Source organism: Schistocerca nitens, chromosome 5, assembly GCF_023898315.1.
Source record: "Schistocerca nitens isolate TAMUIC-IGC-003100 chromosome 5, iqSchNite1.1, whole genome shotgun sequence".
Lineage (NCBI taxonomy): Eukaryota > Metazoa > Arthropoda > Insecta > Orthoptera > Acrididae > Schistocerca > Schistocerca nitens.
The window spans coordinates 637,792,560-637,814,454 of record NC_064618.1 but is presented as its reverse complement, the minus strand read 5'-3'; the positions used below and the strand labels follow the sequence as shown (position 1 = coordinate 637,814,454).

The 21,895-nt window shown below is 37.3% G+C and overlaps 1 protein-coding gene across 1 annotated transcript in view; it reads right to left on the bottom strand.

Moving 5' to 3' along the window:
* Positions 1-832: 832 nt before the first annotated feature.
* The window catches only part of LOC126260636 (uncharacterized), a 206,337-nt gene continuing 185,274 nt past the window's right edge, over positions 833-21,895 (bottom strand). The window contains exons 22-23 of the mRNA XM_049957973.1: positions 17,791-17,901; positions 833-7,064 (exon numbers count right to left, since the gene is read on the bottom strand). Of these exons, the coding sequence (XP_049813930.1) occupies positions 6,966-7,064; positions 17,791-17,901 (210 nt within the window). The 3' untranslated portion in view covers positions 833-6,965. The remainder of the gene's footprint in view (positions 7,065-17,790; positions 17,902-21,895) is intronic.

Here is a 21,895-nt window from a genome sequence, read left to right as displayed (position 1 = left end):
TCCTTATTAACCATTTAATTGCTCTGGATGTCTTAACGCGCGCACCTTGCTACCTGTCCCTGTGTGCTCTGAACGTGTTTACACGTGCCACCAGTCGTCCTACCTGGTACTCTGAATGTGTCTACACGTAGACATGTTGAGAGTACCAGGTAGAAGGAATGGTGGTGCACATAAACACGTTCAGAGTACACAGGGGCAGGTACAAAGGTGCGCGCACTGGCACATCTAGAGCAGTTTAAAGGTTAAACGAAGCCTACAGTATAAGATCAACATTCGATACAAATTTCAAGTTTCTATCCTTAGCAGTTTGGCCTGGTTGACGATGAATCAATCAGTAATGACATAAGTAATTATCAGTTTCTGTAGCCCTCAGTGTGTATCTTCCATAGGACCCAAAAATATTAGAATAATTACAGCATTCACAGAGGCATTTAAGCAGTCATTCTTCCTGTGCTTCATGAGTGACTAAAATGGAAAGAAATCCTAACATATGGTATCATACAATGTATCCTCTGCCATGTGCTTCACAGTGCATTTGCAGAGTATGCATGTACAAGAAGAGTTTGTTGTAAGTGTATTTTATTGAAGTAGCCAACAATGGTTGTTTCTGCTTGTTAATGTCAGCTTGACTTGTTCTACTTCCCTGAAGGCTCTCCAGGATGTACAGAACAGGGTGTGTGAATTCATAAGCATTCTGACACAAACTGTATGGATATTATGACAACGTAACATTCTACTGTAAAGTGTTCAATATAAATTGTATAACTTATTAATTCACTAATTTTATATTGTATCATGGCTAATATACTCAGACACAAAAAACTGACAAGTATAAACAATCAAGACATTTTATTTTTAAATGATGTATTATGAAAAAACAAATTTGCTACACTATTACACTTATGTAGTTCTGTAAGTATCAACTTTGGTTATGTAGTTCCTAACTGCTATTACATCACTGAGGTATAAAATAAAACATTTATCTTATCACAACATTACAGAGCAAACTCAGAGGAGGAAAAATGATATGCTACTGGATTCCAATGTACCACTTTTAACACTTGTACAATCATTTAATACTTCTGCTACACAGAATCTGGAGAAGACATTATTAAACAGGAAAGGGAGGCTGATGACAACAGCTAATTCACAAAACAAAAACGTGCTAGATTATTGCATGTCTTGATGGAAATACAAATCAATCCTAAAACACAATTTCACATAGGATGCAGACATATTTTCAGTACAAGTTAATGATGTTATGTAAATGCTTTTGCTTCTATGTTAAATTTTTGACACATATATATTTTTTCTTTAATTGTCTTACAATGAACTTCTGGATAGGATATGGAGACAGATCATAAATTAGAGTACAAATGGTAATGAGGTGCAACTGTACAAACAACCTATTGTAATGAAAGATAAAAGCCTGAAAACGCAAAATAAAAGAACATCAGAATTCATATTAAATAAACTTTTGGTTACAATTTCTCAAAATTTGTTTCACACCAGATATTTTATAGTAGAAAAGCTGGAACTTGAAATGACTATTCCTTCACAAAAAAGTAAAAAGTATAGTGATAAAGCAGTCAAACAAAATTTTTGGCCATTTATGTTACTGTTTACGCAGACAAAACTAAGGTGCTAAACATTCACAATTCCAACAAAAATATTTTATGACAATCAAATTTTCCAACCTGTCCTTAAGTAAAGTATTAATGTATGCCTGCATCATATGGAACTTCATGTATAAACAAAATAGCAGCTGATCACAAATTATGATGTACTTTTCTATTAAGCACAAGAATTAGTGAAAACATTAATTGTGCATAAATAAGTTAAATAAAATAAATATAAAAAAGCTTACAAGTAATTTTTCATTTGTAATTTCTGTACATATAAATTACTTTTTTCTTAAAATACCACATTGTGCTACATTAGTAAAACTTTAATCAAAATGATATACATGTCTGAAACATTGTCAATAAATACAATGATGTTTCATCAAAAATATTAAACAAACAGTACATATTTCAATTCTGTACAAAAAGCAGATTGAAATACTTCATTAAAACAAATCACACCTGTCAGTGCAAAAATAAATAACCAGTATTATTAAAGTTTTTTATATACTGTTCCTATTTATGTTCTTATGTGAACTAATATTCAATACACGAACAGACTAAGAAACCAAATCAGAAAATTTAGATTTATGCATTCTGAATGCAGATTCTCTTTTCACAATTCTTTTAAAAGCTAATGGCAGTGATAATTTTGTTCAACCCGTTTTTAAAAACATTCAACATTCTATGCATCCTTACATTGTAAGTTTTTTTTATGGCATCACCAAGATATAAATTTCTTCAACACAACAATTTTAGTTTTACATTTTCCATATGCAAAAGAGTTGTATGTTACAACCATATAACAATACACTATAGTATTTTTTTTATGCAACACTATTTGCATGGCACATAGCAAACTGTATCATAAAAATGAAAAATATTTCACTACAAATTTTAAAATCTTTTTTTTTTGTGCGAAACTTTCTTCCGAACACTCAAAAACTGTACCTTAAATGCAATGATAAACAGGGAGATTTAGCAAATTTTTCGGTCCACATTAAATTGCAATCCTGCAGATGTGTATAATATAGAAACAACATATTTGTGTACCTCGCTGACAGATCATCAGATACAAAATTATAAATCTACATTACAAATACTGAATAAATAATAATTAAAAACAACAATAACAATAACACAAACACTAAATTTTTTGAGTATTAAGTACAATAATCAGATGATCCTTTTCTAAGCAACACAGTTTTTGGCAGGCATGTACAGAACTTTCACAAGATATCTTCTTTATGACAGAGAAATAAGAGTCTTTGACAAATATACTGTGGAACTTCTTCTGTCAGACAAGTAATCAGATAGTTATCAAGAATTGTATTTCCATTGTTGTTTCATGCTCACACAAGGGACTTTTCAGTAGTGCTTGTAGAAAGTGTTTCACACCTTCCCACAAATATTTGGTTGCCTTTGTATCTCATCCTCATACATAACATTCTTGAACAGAGATAAAAAAATGAAAAAATAAAAATAAATAAATAACCCGCAAATAAATAAAAAAACATTAAAATGAATCGCATTGGGACACCCTCAGATTAAAAGTCAGACAGTGGGTTAAATGAGTTGATAAAATGAACACAAAAGTAAAAGATGAAGACTAATGAAATTTAAGACTAATATACAACAAGTATAATATGGCTGTCAAAAATGTAAAGGCAAAAACTACTGAGAAATAAGCTATCAAGCAAGTTCCAAGTTTCTGGGTTTTCAGGCAAGTTAATGTTGCCATTTTCCTTCCACAATATTCTGACAGCTTCCCCAGCCATCTTTGGCAGCAGATCTCGTTGGTTGCTGTTTGAACTCCAACTAAACTGTGAATGGACCATGCTGTCCTTGGCCAAAGTATAACAGAAATTTAGGACCGACCAAAATAGCTATGCCAAAACATAAAAAATCTGCACTCTACATCTGATGAAGACAACTAAGGAAGCTATCAAAATATTGTGAAAGGAAAATGACATTAACGTGATTGCAAACCCAGAAACTTCGAAATAATCAATTTAGCAGAGAAAATCTGTGTAAGATTACAAGGTTTTTCTGAAGGCAATTCTTACATTTGAAGTAACAGGCAAGGCATAATAAAAGAAAAAGTTGAGAAAAGAAGTGTAGCTGGTAGAGGGTGGGAAAAGTTTACCTAGTTTGGGACAAGAAAGATCTGTGCTCCCCCCCCCCCCCCCCAACTTATTGCCAATTTTGTCTTGTCTTTTGCTACAACCAATGTGTTCACTTATTCTCGAATTGTGATGTTTTTTGTTTCACACCATCTGTCCTAGATATTGCAATTTTTTCATTTGTTACATACAATTGCTGATTTCATTGTTACATATTATTAAAGGCAAAGCTCACCAAAGATTACATTTAGGTTTGAGACTGTCCAGTCCAATTCCTATGATTTCCACTGTCTATAGGTCGTGAATTGCAAATCAACATTATATAACAATTAATTATGAAATCAGACAGCTCTAAGGAAGACAATACAAAGAGAAATTCAGTTGTTTGCTACATCCCTTTGCTCCAAAGAATGAATATCATTATTCAAACAATATATACAATTGGTAAACATGGAGCCAGTGGTCAAAGTTTAGAATTGAACCCAAGACTACAGTGAGGTGCAAGATCATAACAGTGCTTCCACACAACAATGTATGGTGGAAGATATATGGAGATGCTGTATGGTCAGTGACTGCTCACTGTGACAACATTGCTTTATGCAGAGTGGTGCTCACAGTATTTCTCAAATAAAGCTCACTAGTGGTTACACAACCATTTTCCAGACCAATGGGCCTGCAGCCATGGCACACACAAATGACCAGCTTCAACCCACATGTAATATGTTGTAATTTTATTCTTTGGGGATGGATGAAGGAAGAGGTTTGCCATCAGACACCAAGACAAGGGTGAAATGGAAGTAACAATCATCACTGTACCCTTGAATGATCTGTACCACACATGTTGAGAGCAACACATGAAAGTCTACTGAACCAGCTATAAAAACATGATGTCAGTACTGGCCTTATGCAATAATTTAGCTGGCATCATACAAAACCTGAATGTTACTATGCAATGACCAAGTTTTAATGTACCCATTTAATTCATAATAAATTATTTGAAAATAGGGAGTAACTTATCAAACACTTTGAACACAGCTAATCCTATACACCATTCAACTTACAAAAAGCAATTCGTCCTACACAAAAATATAAATTTGTATATGAAAACAAGGTAAGAAAAATTTCAGAATAAGAAAATATATAACTAACTATAAGCAATATAGGATTGGTTTTTCAACATGTCATTCTAAATAAGAACATTGAAAGAATATTCATCTTAAATGAATTCTCAATGACCATGAGCATAAAAGAGATTCAAAATATATGTGTGAGCATGAAACAATGGAACACATAAACCTTATGCGAGTAAAGTAATAAGTAGAACTTTAAAGCTTTTCCAGATCGTACATCTAACTTTGTGGATACGATACCTATAAGGAACGCTGCAATATCATGGAACACATCCAGATACTGCATGGAAAACTGGTCTTTGTATGACGATGTTGGAAGCATTTAAAATAATCATTTATCAGATACTGACTGGCAATTACCCAAGAAACAACTATCAAGAAACAGTCACATGAAAAAAGGTCATATTTAATACTTGTCAAATAAAACAAAGGCAGGAAAAAATGAAAGTGAATTGTGGCAAATGATGTAAAGCATACAATAGTAATGAGGACATCCATATATCTGAAACAAGAGAAGCACTTATTTCTAGCAATACTATTACTGCCAAAACCACGTCACTCACAAAGTATCAGTTTCAACATGGAACTTTCCATAGGGAAGACTAGATGTGTCAAATAGGGAAGGAAGAATGAAAAGGAAGTGAGGGCAAAGAAGCCATATCAGTCATAAAGAATGCAGTGAAGGTTAATACAATGAAGTGAAAATGATAGTTAAAATGCAGTATAATTCATATGACAGTGGGATGAGGGCAAAGTGCTAAAACTATTTCAGGGCTCACTAGCTGTAACAGCTATTGACGGAAGCTACAGTTGTGCTTCCCCGTGTGTCCTAGACAATTCAATACTAAGATAAACAAATAAATACTGTGGAATGCTATGGCTGTCATTTTAGGTGTGTTCACCTGTCCCTTTTACACATCGCCAGATGTGACAAATATTTAGCACTGTCATGTATATGCATATCTACATGTAAGCTTATCTTTAAAAATGCTGTGATGTTTATGTCAAATTATAAAACAGCCCAAGATATCTGAATACCTGTGGGGTAATAGTTACAGTAGCAAATAATTACATATTTTATTTATCGCAATCAGAAATTAATCACAATAAAATACTATATAGAAATATTTACTGATATAAAGAACAACTATATTGTTGGCAATTAATCAAATAAATTTTTCTTATGGTACTACTGTCCACTGTCACTAACACATTTGCTAGAAATTAGTTCCTGTGAAGCCAATGTAAGCAGTGCCAATTAATTTTACATTTCCAAAGAAAAGTAGGGTTATATCAAAAATGTTAAGAAATTGGTCACTCAACCCAGTGGATGCAAGCCCACTTTTCTTTGTTATTTTCATTTATTTATTTTCTTCTTTTATCCTTGGCAATACACAGAGTCGAAAAATAACAAAATTTGTTATCCCTTTCTGAAGATTGCCAAACATGTCACAATTTCTAAAATGTGTAATTAACACTTGCCTAAATACCTTCACATAGTATTTTATTGTGATCTTTGCTACAATGAAAGCAGACTGAGCATTCATAACTCAGTACTGTTTATGGGAAGTGGTTGATAAGTAGACTTGATAACATATTATACTTGACTAAATGTTACTGTAGGACTTTGATCCAAAATGGAAGCTGTTTCGTTACAGGAACGTGTTACATAATATATTCTACCACAAGGGAAACATTACAGTAACATCTGCCCAATGACTCTGCTATGTTTTGTTTGCAGTACTGCTACATATGAGTAATGGAATGCTGAAGCAAGCTGACTTCTGGTAACAGAGAAAACTTTCAATGTCAAGCTCACCCCTTGACATTTTTGTAGAAAAGACAACAACAGCATTGAAACTGGAGAGTATTAAGATACTTGACATGATTACAAAACTAATGGCAAGGCTAAAATGAACTACTCTAGGAAAAGCACAACATACACACATCCTGGAAATAATACTACAAAACAAAAATTTCACAAATGGACTACTATGAGGGATTCAGCGAGCAAAAGACATGCAAGTAATACAACTGACTGATGCCTAATGGTTGCTATTTACAAGATTGTAAGAAATTGGAGTGACTAGTTATTTCTGAGACGGAGCACTATGTTTTGGCTGACTTTTCCGGTGACGTTTTGCATCTATTCTATCTTGTAGCTTCTGAACCAGTTCATGCAGCTCAGACTGAAAAAGAAAACATTCTATAAGTTTTCTGTGAGTAACAAAATTATATAAGACATTTTTAACAAGTAAATGTATGTCAAACAAAGAAAAAAATTATTTTTTTGCCCTGTATTCTAAGGCACTTACAGACTTAAAGGAGGCTTGATATCGTGACTTTAAAAAAGCTGGATCTTATTAGTGCTTTCTGTAAGACATAAAGAGAAACATTTTTGTTATGTGACATAAATATCATAGGTGTACCGTTTCCCAGGTGTCCTTCAAGGGTTTGACACAAAGTTCACAGCTGTTTTGACTGCTACATGTACAATATGTTGACACTGGAGTCAAATTTGCAACACAATTATACCTTATTGGTAGTAAGGGTAAGATTTCATTACTGACAACAAGTTTCTACTGATGTTTGCAGTTTCTTGAGGGCTGATTACACTCTAACCAAGTTATGGGGAGGCAAGTTGCAACAATAGAGCAGCAAGCTATCTGTACGCAGAATGTTTTCCATGGAAGAGCTTATCAAATAAATCATGTCACATTTCAGAGACTTGATGGTCCTCTTTGCGAAAAGGGATTCCTTAGATTAAAGTGAGAAGAAAATTGGTGGACCTCACAGTGTGCTAACTGTTCAGTTTGAGGAAGCTGTGTTGTAGCTAACTGAGGGCAACCCCAACACCAATATGTCATCCATAGGAACTAAATACCTCCAACACCAATGTTGGAACATCCTGCAGGAGTCAGGCATGCATCCATCCAAATATCAGAAGGCACAAGATTTATCAACTGATGACTTTCCCTAGTGCACCGAATTCTGCCAATGGTGTCCACATCAAATTGTAAAAGTCCCTGAGTTTTGCTTACTAATGAGACTGCCTTCACAAGGCAAGGAATAGTCAACAGCCACAATAACCGTGTCTGAGAGATGGAAAATCTTAAGCAACTCTTGTGTTCCAATATCAACAGAAATTTACCATAAATGTGTGGGCTGGTATTATTCATTTACACCTGATTGGGCCGTATTTTCTGCTTAATACATTGCTAGAGAATATTACCCTATCTTTCTCCGTGAAGTACTACCAGAAATGTCGAAGAATGTCCTACTACTAGTCAGGCAATGATTATGGTTCCAGCATGACAGAGGCCCACCACACTTTGCTATTAATGTCAGAGAACGTTTAGGCAATGTCTTGCCCAACTGCTGGATTGGCAGGGGTGTACCATAGTCATCGTGTTCTCCCATCTTGCCCGTATGGATTCCTTTTCATTAGGGAAGCTGAAGCATTTGGTGTACAACACACCAATAGATACTCCAGAAGAGTTGATTGCCCATTTGCCTTAAACTGTAGCCATTCGTGGAACACTATGTGGTTTTGATCAAGTTAAACAATCATTTACCATACAGATGTGAGCTGTGCATTATTGTAAACAGAAGACATTTTCAGCAACATCTCTAAAGCAACTGTTTGGACATAGCCTGTAAAGTCACTACATCAAAACATTCAAGGGTCCCTAGTGGGTAAATGGCGCATACAGCTTTTTTTCTATCTCGCCTAAACATTCTAAACGTAGTACACACATTTTTTTTTTACACCCTGTAAGTACTCCGCAAGCCACTGTAGTGTAACAGAAGGTATTTTGTACCATTATTAACAAATTTCTGCGCTATTCCATTTGCATATTGAATGAGAGAAAAATGTCTGACCATACTTTCCCTAATTTCTCTTACCTTATGCATCTATACGCAAGGTATGCAATGGTGGCAGAAGATCTGTCACACAGTCTCCTTTGAATACAAATTATCTATGTTTATCTACCAAGTCTCTACATTTACACAACAGGTTTTTAGAAGAATAACCTCTGTTACACTTCTGCATAGGCTAATATCAATCTATTATGTGTCTAGTAGCCATCTGGCAATTTTTTTCAATTTCTGGTATCATGTCTACTCGATGAGAACTGGAAGTGCTGGAACAGTACTTCCTTTACAGACGCACTACATTTTCAACTTTCAGTGTAACCACGTTTTCCATTCACCTTCCATACTACTGATTGGATGTGTATCCAATTTCATATCACTTCTTGCTACTACCCCTACATACTTACTCCAGATGTTGACTACTAATAAAGTGAATGGGTACAATTGGGTTCTTCCTTTTTATCGTACATATCATTGTGGATTTATCAAAATTGAAAGAGAGCTTCCATTCATTTAAGGAAATAAAAGAAATTTCTAAGTCTTTCTGAATTTCTTTATGATTGTCGAATAGTGATACTTTCCTGTACATAACAGCATCAACAGAGGACAATCTGATGGTGCTGCTAAACCTATCTGTTAAATCACATATGTATGTTAAGAAAATCAGATGTCCACTTTCACTAACTTTGTGCACACTGAATTTTAATTTTGTTTCTGCTGATTATTAGTCATTGTGTATAACATATTGGGATATATCAATAAAACATTAACAGAGCCAATACAAAAATACTTTGTATGATCATATCTTGGTCACTGGCTGATGGCGTAGTACTGCACAAGTGCCCCATGTGCCCCCCCCCCCCCTCTCTCTCTCTCTCTCACACACACACACACACACACACACACACACACACACACACACACACACACACACACACAGACGGACGGAGGGAGGGAGGGAGGGAGGGAGGGAGGGGTAGGGAGGGAGGGAGGGAGGGGTAGGGAGGGAGGGGGGGGGAGAGAGAGAGAGAGAGAGAGAGAGAGAGAGAGAGAGAGAGAGGGGGGGGGGGGGTTACGGGTTGGAAGTAGGGATGTGATGATGTAAACAGTGAAGGGTGTAGGTCAAAGGTGGGAGGGAGAAGGGGGTGAGGAAGAATAGTGTGGTAGGATGGGAAGAGACACAAGAGACAGGGAGACTACTGAGATATCCTTATATCCTTGAGATGTCCAGACATCACGGAGTTGGGAGGCACCTATCGTTACAGATGTCAGATGTCGTGGGCTGGGAAGACTGGTAAAACAGGAAAGGTGGGAAATTGTTGTGTAACTAACATCAGACTTAAATGCTGGGTCCATCTGTTAAATTCCAGAAATACACATAGCACACTATTCTCTATACATCACTGTGGTTGGCTCCTGTGCTAGCACTTAAGAGTGTTTCTCCTTACAGCCTCAACACACTGCTCACCAAATACACAAAACACTGCTGCCTCTCCACAGGTCACAAGTTGTTATGAACCAGCTGTTCGCTTGCCACAGTTGATGCTACCTCCCTATAAATCAACTTCCCTCCCATGCTTGTGACTTTGCAGCCAGTGAATACAGTCTTTCCAAATGTCTTGTTTACTCCAGACGAAACACCTAATTCCTTGTGCAAATTGTGACTCATACTCTCACTTCAAAGTCTTTGGAGAAAGGTTAATACAACCAAACGTGTGTCACATAATTAATGCACACACTGATCAGCCAGTGCACTGTGGCCACCAACCTACTATCGATATAAACCCATCCAGGCAACAGCAGCATCACCTGGCTAGGAATGACTGCTAGTCAGATACATGCACGGTGCATGTAGTATCAGTGAGCGTGTTGTTTGAGCAAGGGCAGAGTATGAGAATCCACAGGCTCGGCATGAGCATTTCGGAAACTGCACAACTTATGGGATTTCAAGGAGTGCTGTGGTGAGTGTCTCCAACATGTGGCAAAACCAAGGTGAAATCATGTCCAGACATCATGGGGTTGGGAGGCACCCATCGTTACAGACGTCAGATGTCGTGGGCTGGGAAGACTAGTAAAACAGGAAGGGTGGGAAACTGTTGTGTAACTAACATCAGACTTAAATGATGGGCAGAGTACAAGTGTGTCTGAACACACAGTGCACTGAACAACCAAACGGCAGGTCTTCGCAGCCAATGACCCAAGCATGTGCTGATGTTAACACCATGGCTTTGGCAACTATGACTGAAATGGGCATATGATCATCAGCACTGGATGTTGGCAAGTGTAGAGCATTGCATGGCTTGATACCTTCTTCATGATGCTGATGGAGGGCACGAATCCGTCGTCTTCCAGGGGGACAGCTCCTTGACTCTGTACTGTGGAGTGTAGACAAGCTGGCCGCGGCTCCATTATGCTCTGGGAAACATTCACAGGGGCATCCATGGGCCAAGAGGAGCCCGTGCAAGGCACCATGACAGCCAAGGAGTATTGTATACTGGTTGCAGACCACATTCACCCCTTCATGACAATCATGTTTCCCGATGGCAGTGACATTTTTCAACAAGATAATGCACCATGTCATAAGGCTAGGAGAGTGATGGAATGGTTCGAGAAACGAAGTGGTGATCTCTGATAGATGTACCCCCCCCCCCCCCCCCCCCCCCAAACCTCCAAGTCATCAGATCTGAGCCCGAAGGCACACATCAGGGATGTGATTGAATGTGGCATCAGAGCTCATCGCCCCTCTCCCCAGAATTTACGAGAATTAGTTGACGTGTGCACAGATATGGTGCCAACTACCTCTAGTGACCTACCAAGGCCTCACTGCTTCCATGCCATGATGGGTCGTCACTGTTATCCGTGCCAAAGGTGGTCATACCAGCTATTAGATAGATGGTCAAATGGCTGATTAGTGTACATCAACCTGGTTATGGATTATATACAGGAATCCTCCCTAGTCACTCACAACCCTAACAATCCAGCATGATTGAGATTTCATCATGATAGCTTCATGATATGGATTAAGAAACTGAATCACATTACATCACAGCTTTACATCATCTCTCCTACGTATTTCATCACATCCTCTTCAGCTCAACCCATCACATTCCTAGATTTAGACCCCTATCTCTCCTGTAACTCCATAAAAGCCTTTGTGTATGCCGGATCCTCAAGCACCACCAATACTTCAACTGACATAGCTGCCATCACTTCAAAATAATTTAAGTAGCTTTAATGATTAATAGTTTTTGTGAATCACTGAAATCTAGCAGCAAAGTACTACTTGTATCATAAAAGTTAACTTGAAAGCACAGGATAAACTATGGACAAGAGGTGAGCAGATGAGATGTGCAAAGAACAAGGGAGAAGAAGAAAGGTGAATGTGCTAGGAGGAGGAGGAGGAGGAGGAGGAGGAATGGCAAAGAGAAGCAGTGGTAGGGGTGTCACACCTGAGTGGACTCGCCCTAATGTAGGCGCAGGTAGCAGTGAAGGAAAGAAAAGTAGGGTTTGACATTGCACCATGAACAAGGCCGTCATAAATGAAGCAGAAGTTCAGACTGCGAAGGATGGAGGATTGGGTGGAATTGGCTGTGACCTTTTCAAAGGAACCATCCAGTTATTTGCCTCAAGCAATTTTTGAGACCATGGAAAACATAAGTCTGGATAAGAATTTCACCCTGGGCTTCCCAAAAGTGAGTCTAGTGTCTTAACCACTGAATCCTCTTGCCTAGTCAGGGGGCAACAATGTGTTCAATATGGCAATATGGGGAACGAGGTTGGGAGAACCACGGGCGGGGGCAAAACTGAAAGAAGGGAGAAGGTGTCTGCTGAGAGAACAAGGGAGATGAAGATTCGTAGACTCACAGAAGTATAATTGACTAGAGTAAGGGGGTCAGAGCAAAGCAGTGAGGAATAAGGAGGAGAAGACAGGGGGAGGGAAAGGGTAGCAACAACAGTGACACATGTTAGACAGTGAGTGCTGACCGGGGATTTGCAGGACCTAAACCCATCCTCACATGGGATATGTTTCTCATTGAGAAGTATGCTAGACGTGGTATCCTTTGTGGTTGTTACATTCTCTTAAATGTCCTGCTACAGATCGTGAAATGTGTTCATCATCGGGATTTGTGATTCCAGCACTCTCCAGTGGCAGTTGTTGGCTGCATCTGGTGCACTAATTACACAGTTTGTTTATGTAAATGGATGTACAGAATACAGCTGCATTAACTCTGTTAGCAAAAGTTGAAGTAGTATGGAGAAAACCATCAAAAAGATTTTGGACTTGTTGATATATTGAATCTGAATTGCTGGTAGAGGAACATTACATATTCTGTACAACACACTGTAGTTTATAGTAGTTATTTGTTAACTCAATTGAATCTTCATCACATTTTCAGTTTTAAATGTCACTTTATGCTTGCATAATAACCATATTCTTTATGTTGTATTGACTACCATCACTCTGGAGTAACGCACTTCATTACATAGGTTTCAAGATCGATATTCGTTTCATAATTTTATTCAAATGGATTTTTTTCAAAGTTACTCCCATCCCTGAAAAAGATATTTACTGGCAAGATAAAAACATAAAGCAGGTCATAAAATCAAGAGACAGGTATATATCTTTTACACAAAGTTTCATAATAGCAAAAACTTCCAGTGTGTAACTTTTATTTACTTTTTGACAAACTTGCAGCCACATGGGTTTCTGGCCACTGGGGAAACATTCCAGTCCTTGGCCTATACAACAAGAATTGCAGTAAGTACATTATTTACAATAAATAACATCAACCATTGCAGATAACACTTCTGTTAATAAGAATGTGTGTGAAATGTTTGTTGCTAGTGTAGATCCTCTGTCTATGTACTTTAATTCTAACTGATAACTTGTTGGTAGTCACACCAGTGTAAAGGCTGAACAGTGTTTACACAACATCTGGGACACAACACGTGTCTTTTCACAGGTGGCTCTCAGTTTGTTTTGCCAGTTACAGGGTTGGTATAGGTGGTGGTAGGAGGAGAATAGGGTCTGACCAGGATATTGTGGAGGCAGGGGCAAAAGCTAATCTACGTTTGGTGGGAAAAATGTCTGACATACTGGACCTCATTTTAGGGCATGATTTTAGGAAGTCACAGCCTTGTCAAAGTAGCTGATTAATACACTGATGACCAAGATAATACTGTGTGAGAACAGGTGTACTCTTAAGCTGTTTTTTGAAGGGATCAGCAGTACCATGATTGGATGTGATGGCCCGAGGAATCCGCTTCTGAACAAGGCTGGTGGAGTAATTATGTCCAGTGAATGTTGAGGTGAGAATGGTAGTGTATTGCTGTACAGGCTGCACTCTGAATACATTGCTTTGAATGCCTAGGCTGTATGGGAGGGATGGCAACTGTCAAAATCTAAGCACTGTTGTGTAGCTCTGTGTGTTGCAGTGTCTGTCTGCAGCTCCACAGTGTCACCTTTACAGAGATGCCAACTTCTAAGAAAGCCAATTAGTAATGTGCCGGACAGTGCAAGCATCGGCAAGGAGGTGGGGTGGGAGGGGTGAAAAATTCTTCAATTTCCATTGGAAAACATCAGCAACTTACATATGCTTAAGAAACTTGTCTTTGACTGGCCATTTGTTCACAATGTATTCACATGTTTTTTGTTCAGAACAGTCTGACATTGGAATAAAATTTTTTCACTGTAGTTTCATCTAGAGCAACTTCCTTTATGTAAGCCCTCATGTTTGGCCCAATGACTGTCACTTTTCTGTACCTTAAGAGACCCAAAATCTACATGAAACAAATTACTATCGGCCTCCGAAACTGAGGATGCTCTCACAAAGTGAACAATAAAATCAATGAAAAGATTATTTAATTTTGAATGAAGTTTAAATGGGGTTTCTTATTAGATGAACATATTGAAAGAGTTGAGAAGCGGAAGAACATAGGTGAGAAAAAAAGATAAAGCTTAGTAGATGGACTTTCAAACTGTGCCTTAACTTGTAGAAACTTCAACATAGCCTTATCTGGATATGATTCGCAGAACATTTTTAAAGGGTTTTACTCTTCTACCACACTGTCGCAGAGACGACCACCAAGCGGAAACATACTTAAACATTTTGTGTGGCTTTTCACCAAAGACTTGCTGACTTACCTTAAAAGCATTTTGCCTGTTTGAGCTATTTAGCAAGTAATAAAAAATGTCAAACACTGTTCAATATTAATATTTACGAGACTATTATAGTCCTTTTAAGCAACTACATGCACAAGATGACAAGCACAGCCTTGCACATGAATATTAATATTTTCTTTAAAAAATAAGAGAACTTACACCTTTGGAAACACCAGTCACAGTATGTGCATTGTCACATGCAAAACGTACACAGTTATTCCATGGACTCTCCCTCTTCTATAGTTCATTATCCAAAACACTGAATGTTCCTTTGACTGTATTGTCATTCTTTTGAGAGAATCACACCTGCAATCTGTGTAGTTTCGGCATCGAAAAGCAACACAACTACTGGGTAGAGATTTTTGCCATTCATATCTTTGCTGCTGTCTGTTGCCAGAGCACAAGACTGGGACCTCATTAATTTGTCACCATTCCCTCAATTGTAGAAGCCACAGTTCAACTAGTGCTCCTGTTTTTGTTCTCGCACAACCAGACTTGGAGGCTTTTTTTTTTTTTTTTTTTTTTTTTAAATTTGGAAACATTTTCTTGAACAATTGTCCTGCATGATCTCTGCATATTCAACGCAGTTGAGCTCAACAAGGCATGTTGTACATAAGAACTCTGGGTTTGTTACCAAACTTTCATCTCCCGAGGATTTAGTAAAAATTGTTATTAAATTCTTGTTTGAGTCCCTCAGCTTCTCTGTATATGAATGAATTTTGCTCGCTGTCTGTTTGCACCAACTGTCTCTTCCACCATGCGCGACTGAAAAATCCTGGCTGCACACACTACATAACACATGTCAATCAGATGTGGTAAACAGGACACGATTTTGAGCATTTCTCCCTAAATTTTTGAACAATTCTGTTTGTTAACAGTGCACTAGTCCTGGTACTGTCACCACACACATTTTGCGGCACCATAAATTGCTTCACTGTTTATTTTAAAATCGTTTGCACGCATTTCCTCAACACATGCTTAGTATGCACTAGAGGAGCATTCTATGTTACTTTGTTTATGATAAATTCAAAAAATGCTTGTTAATATGTCACAACAAAACAGACACCTGTCACCAGGAAGAGACATCATGTGAGTATAAAAGAGAACAACTGCACAAGATATGTCACTTCATACCTGGTCACACGTTACAATGAATGAAGTCATATACCATGTATGACTTTTGGTGTAATCAAAATTCTACACACGCAGAAAAGGAAAAGTATACGAACTGTATTGTTGAGAATTCAAGTGGTGAAGAATGATTTTTTCTTGTGCATCCTTTTGAGCACTTTACATGCTTACATTTATAAATCAACAAGAAATCATAATTTTTGCCACATTGTTCATAAAGTCATAACAACTGGAAGAAATTCAGAATTATTATGAATGATTCATAAGTGACATCCCTATTGTTTTGGTGATTAGCAACGTATCCTTTTCATAATATTGTTTATACTTAAAATGATTGTTTTGAGAGATCTCAAGATACTTGTTGTTCAAAACATCATATATTCACATTCCATACTCTAGAATATAAAAACTACCAAACACAAAGCTCAACTCCATGGACTTAATACAATGTGGCATCTCCTAAGTTCTGCTTGTGATGTAATACCAATGCTGCATCTCACTGGTCGTATTTCTTTCCTCGAGCCAAAAATCTGGCTTGGCATATTCTTGCTTTCACACATCGCAATGTAGTGGAATGCGGAATTCCATGCTGTTATGTCACCAGCTCCTTGTCCATGAATGTTTTCATGCCCCATGAGAGGACACTTAAGGATGTGTTGGAGGGGCAGTTCCCACATATGCAGTTCAGAGAAGCTGAAAGAATTGTGGGAAATGGTGGCTACCAGTTGAAATATACCAACACCATGGTTAGACAAAAACTTTGCAACCAAAAACAAGAATCGAAAATGGATGTTATTGTTTACATAAATTCAAAACTATAGTGTAGTGATGATGAAGAATGCATTCTTTTTAAGTTAACTCAAGGCACACAAAAAAGTAGTGGGTACTGATGAGCAAAACAAAATCCACTCTCACTGTAGCCCAAATATTTGGGGGCATAACAACCAGTGCTTTGTATGAAATATGTATCTCCCCTTGTCCTCAACACCTGTGTGGGTCCATCTCAACTTATGGTGTACGTGACCCTGCCCTCTCCCCCAACCCCTACCTTCCTTAACCTATCCCTCTTTCCTCCCTCAGGAGGAAAAGACAAATAGTTATTTTTTCTATTTTTTTTTACATGTGTCTCAAAGTAGCACTTAGTGCTTCTCCTCCTTAAGTAGTGGCCAACAATTCCGCCTCATAATTTTACTGTTTTCTCAATTGATATTTATTACATTTTTTTTTGTCACAGCTGCAACAGCAAAGTATTTTATATTTATCTACTCTACATCTACCATATACACAAGCACTCCCCCCCCCCCCCCCCCATTTAGGCATCCATGTCTGTGTAGACTACCCCGAGAAATATTTATATTCTATTGAACAAAAAGCAACACACTAATACAGCAAGTGGATACCATAATATTCACAGGGCAAAATAAAATTAAGAGAAATGAAAATGTAAATTTATTAATGATAGATTTTATTTCTACAGCACTGGAGTTTTTCCAAACATCAGAGCACATGTCATTAAGCTGTATGCCAGCATTAAAAATACTCTCAGAAATCTTCATAGTAAAAAGAAACTAAGAGCCCCCTGCTACTTTTTGAACTGAACATTTAATGCATATATCAAATGTGTACAGACGCATATCTCATGTAAAAAAAAATAAATAAATAAATAAATAAATCAATCAATCATATCAGTCTGAAATTGCATGCACTTTAAACAGAATATTCTTTTTATGCAGAGGGAAATTTACCTGATCATAAGTATACATCAACTTGCAGTATTTTAAGTGATGCCTCTTTTTTGTAAGTAGATCAATAGCATGGGGAAGGCAGTAGACTCCTTCCTCATGGGAATTTGTAACCTGCAACAATATTAACAGGGTTAAAGATAAGCATTTAAAATAAAATACATTTTTCACTAAAATATGGGCTAGAACCTGAAATATAGTGCCCACTTACAGCACACAAGCTTCATTAATAACCATAACAGAGCATCCAATACGTGACTACCAAGATGGAAAGAGTAGGCTTACACTCAACATAAAAATGACTGCATTATCTCGTTTATATGGTGGCAGTATTGTTGATAAACGTATGTTCTCCCATCTTAATAAAAGTACACAAGAAAATACATTTTTGCCTTTGCATCAGCAATATTTATTTTATTTTACATGACCTAGGTAATCTATTTAACCCACTGTCAATATTATATGATGGGAAACTGTATCTTTAACTTTTAATCTACTAGATAGTGCTCCATCAATGTCTTGTATCATCACTTAATTTCTTTAATACATATTATAACATCCGATCCATTTCAAATTAACACCTAATTTCTTTGGCCATTACATGTTCTTTGTCTTACATAAGAATAGAAGATGTGAATAACATCTTTCAAGCAGTGACACTAGAAAATAGAGTTTTAACCTGAATTCTAGTCATGTAAAATAAAATATAATGAACTGTAGGCAGAAAACTGTGTTTTCATGTATAATTATTTATTACGTATTCATATTCAACTCAGTTAGAATGGTTGTTGTTTCCATAATATGCCTCACCAGACGGTGGTATACTGCCGAAAGATGTCCATATTGCACATGTTACTGTAAGAGCAAAAATCTTTAGGACTGTGGAATCAAGAGTGTCAGTGATTCCACACAGTGACAGTTACAGATAAGCACTAGCAGATGTTCTGCTTCCTTTACCATGAGTAAACCCCACAGGTCTCATGCCTCCTTCCATGAATTTATTGTATTTAATAATCAGTATATTTAAAATGCTGTGTGTTGTTCTACATCTGTACCAATGCACACTTCCAACTTCACTCAAGATAAAAATAATAACTTTTCCTTCCAAAGTATTTACTGATGTACAAATATTACATACAATTGACTTAGAATTTAAAGATTGGAAAATCCAGGATGGAATTGTGGTGCCTATCTGTGACTCAGCATCTCCACTATATGGTGAGTAGCAATATTGACTTAGAATTTAACAAGTTTCGTCATCACGCAGTGTTGATTAGCAAATATAAACCCGAAGTCATGCAAATTGAGGTGCACATGTGCATACACTTAAATCCTGAATGAGATTTTCACTCTGTAGTGGAGCGTGCGCTGATATGAAACTTCCTGGCAGATTAAAACTTTGTCCCAGACCAAGACTCGAACTCAGGACCTTTGCCTTTCGCAGGCAAGTGCTCTACCATCTGAGCTACCCAAGCATGACTCACGCCCCGTCCTCACAGCTTTACTTCCGTCAGTATCTTGTCTCCTACTTTCCAAACTTCACAGAAGCTCTCCTGCGAACCTTGCAGAACTTCAGGTTCGCAGGAGAGCTTCTGTGAAGTTTGGAAAGTAGGAGACGAGGTACTGGCAGAAGTAAAGCTGTGAGGACGGGGCGTGAGTCATGCTTGGGTGCTCTGATGGTACAGCAGTTGTTGCGAAATGCAAAGGTCCTGAGTTCGAGTCTCGGTCCGGCACACATTTTTAATCTGCCAGGAAGTTTCACTCTAATCCTATTTACAACCACAGCTGATGAACTGTACTGAGGTAAATTAACTTGACATACTAACAAGGAGAGACCACGATGCTTGGATCATAGATTTGCTTCAGACTTCACACACTTTTAATAGTTCATTAGGACAACATAATGTGAAACTAATAAGACTTATTGCTTAGGAGATTTCAAGCAAATGGCAAGAGAAGTTTTGTGTGTCAATCATGTACCAGTGCACTGCGACACTGAGCATGAGCTGGCGGTGGTAATGTGATTAGTGTTCAAGCTTCAGAATTGGTGGATAGCTGGACTGAGTTCTGCTCTTCTTCTTCTTCTTCTTCTTCTACACTAGTCACATTATTTGTTCATATTGAATTTGAAAGGTAATATGATGAAAAGAGATGTGCATTTGCATGCACTTTTATTTAATTTCCAATGTTGTTTTGCTGTTTACTAATTTTTATTATTACAACAAATATATAAGCAAGTTTAAAGCTTTATCAAGCACTTTCACATATTTGACGGACAACAAACAAAAAAATTCTCTCCTGAAGATGTTATTAAAATGCATTCAATTGTAAATCGCCAATTTTTGGTATTGATATTTACAAAAATGTGTTAGGAATATTTTGCTCCAAATTATCGAAAGGAAGAGAAATTTTTCAAAATTTTGATGAGCTTTGTTTCACCTTACAAATTTAGGAGATTCCTTGTGCATGCGGGAAACTGCATTCATTCAATGGAGTATAAGGTATTTTAATTTATGTTTTCTGTGTCTATATGAAAAATATCATCCTGCAACTTGTAATGTCAAAAGAACACCTTCAAATGTGCCTCTAACAATTAATCATATCTTACCTTCACATTCTGGCATTTTGTACCTCATTGTATTATTGATTAAAGTTATTTACACCTTTATTTATTGATGTTTGACTTGGTCTTTCCAAGCCTGTCCCCTGTCCTTGAAACTTGTGCCTGTAGATCAAAGCATCCAGGTGCCAAGCAGTTCTCAGTACCTTACTCAATTGCAGGTATACAAGGCTTTGGATATCATGACAGGCACACATTTTCGGGAAAACTTTATGCATTTGGTTGTTTATTTGCTGATAATTATAAATTTAGTATTTGTTGTCATAATAAAATTAGCAAAAAAACAAATAACATTTGAAATTCAATAAAAGTCCATGCAAATACACTTGTCTTTTCATCATATTGCCTTTCCAATGTAATATGTACCAAATAATGTAACTAGAGTTGGTGTTGGGAAAAAAAATAAAAAAAAAATTATATGAGTGATCCAGTGCGCTTGAATGCTAACCACATGACTGCTCCACATGACTGCTGCCATCTCGTGCACTGCATCGCAATGCACCGATACATCAATCATGCATAAAGTTTATCTTGCAATTTTATCAAATTCATATAACTGGTACACCTTACTACTTGCACATTATGTTGTCCTAGTGTACTATTAAAAGTGTATCGAGTTTGAAGTAAATCCAAGAGCTGAATGTTGTTGCCTCCCCTTGTGAGTTCTCATCTCTGAATACCATAGGGTCTGATCAGAAGTACTGATCACCATACGTTACAAGGTGCTTTGCTGAGTACAGATGTAGATGTAGATAACATTAATCAAAAAGCGTATCATTTCTTTCAATAGCATGATCCAAGTGGGATACGTTTACCTCCACAAAACTTGCATCACTTCAGCTACCACAGAACTTAATTTTCATTTATATTTTAATGCTAGTCAATGAGATACTGGAAAGTTAGAAAGTCCTAGAAGGGAGGGGGGACACAAATAATTGAAGACGTACAGGCAATAGACAATCACTTGTCAGAGGATGAAAAGGTTGCTAAGCTTCCAGACAACAAAATTTAGCACCCAGAAAGAGAAGAGAATTTAAAATGAAAGATCTTGTGTTGAGTCGGGACTTCTTCCCAGATTGCTGCCACATTTGCTGATTATTATTATCTGGGATAGTACAGAACAGCAGTATATTGCCGCACACAGTCCAATGTCATTGATTGGCAGTTATGCTTCGCGGTCATTGCACCACTACAAACACAGCCATTTGAGTTGTGATATTAATGTTATCCTGCACATGGGATGTTAATTCCCTAGTCTGGTAGCTGTTAGTCTCCAACCAGTGGTGCAGGATAACTCAGAATGTTGCAGGAAGTTCTCGGATGACAGGTGCTGGTATGAAGGGCTTATGATGTGCTCAGTACACAAAATATTGATCTTACCTTATTGTTGTCAGACATGGTCAACGGGAAATTTGACAACCCTCAATTTACAGTCGTGTCCAATATCAGGCCATTGTCACATCCGAACGTGCCACAAATCTGCAGCAT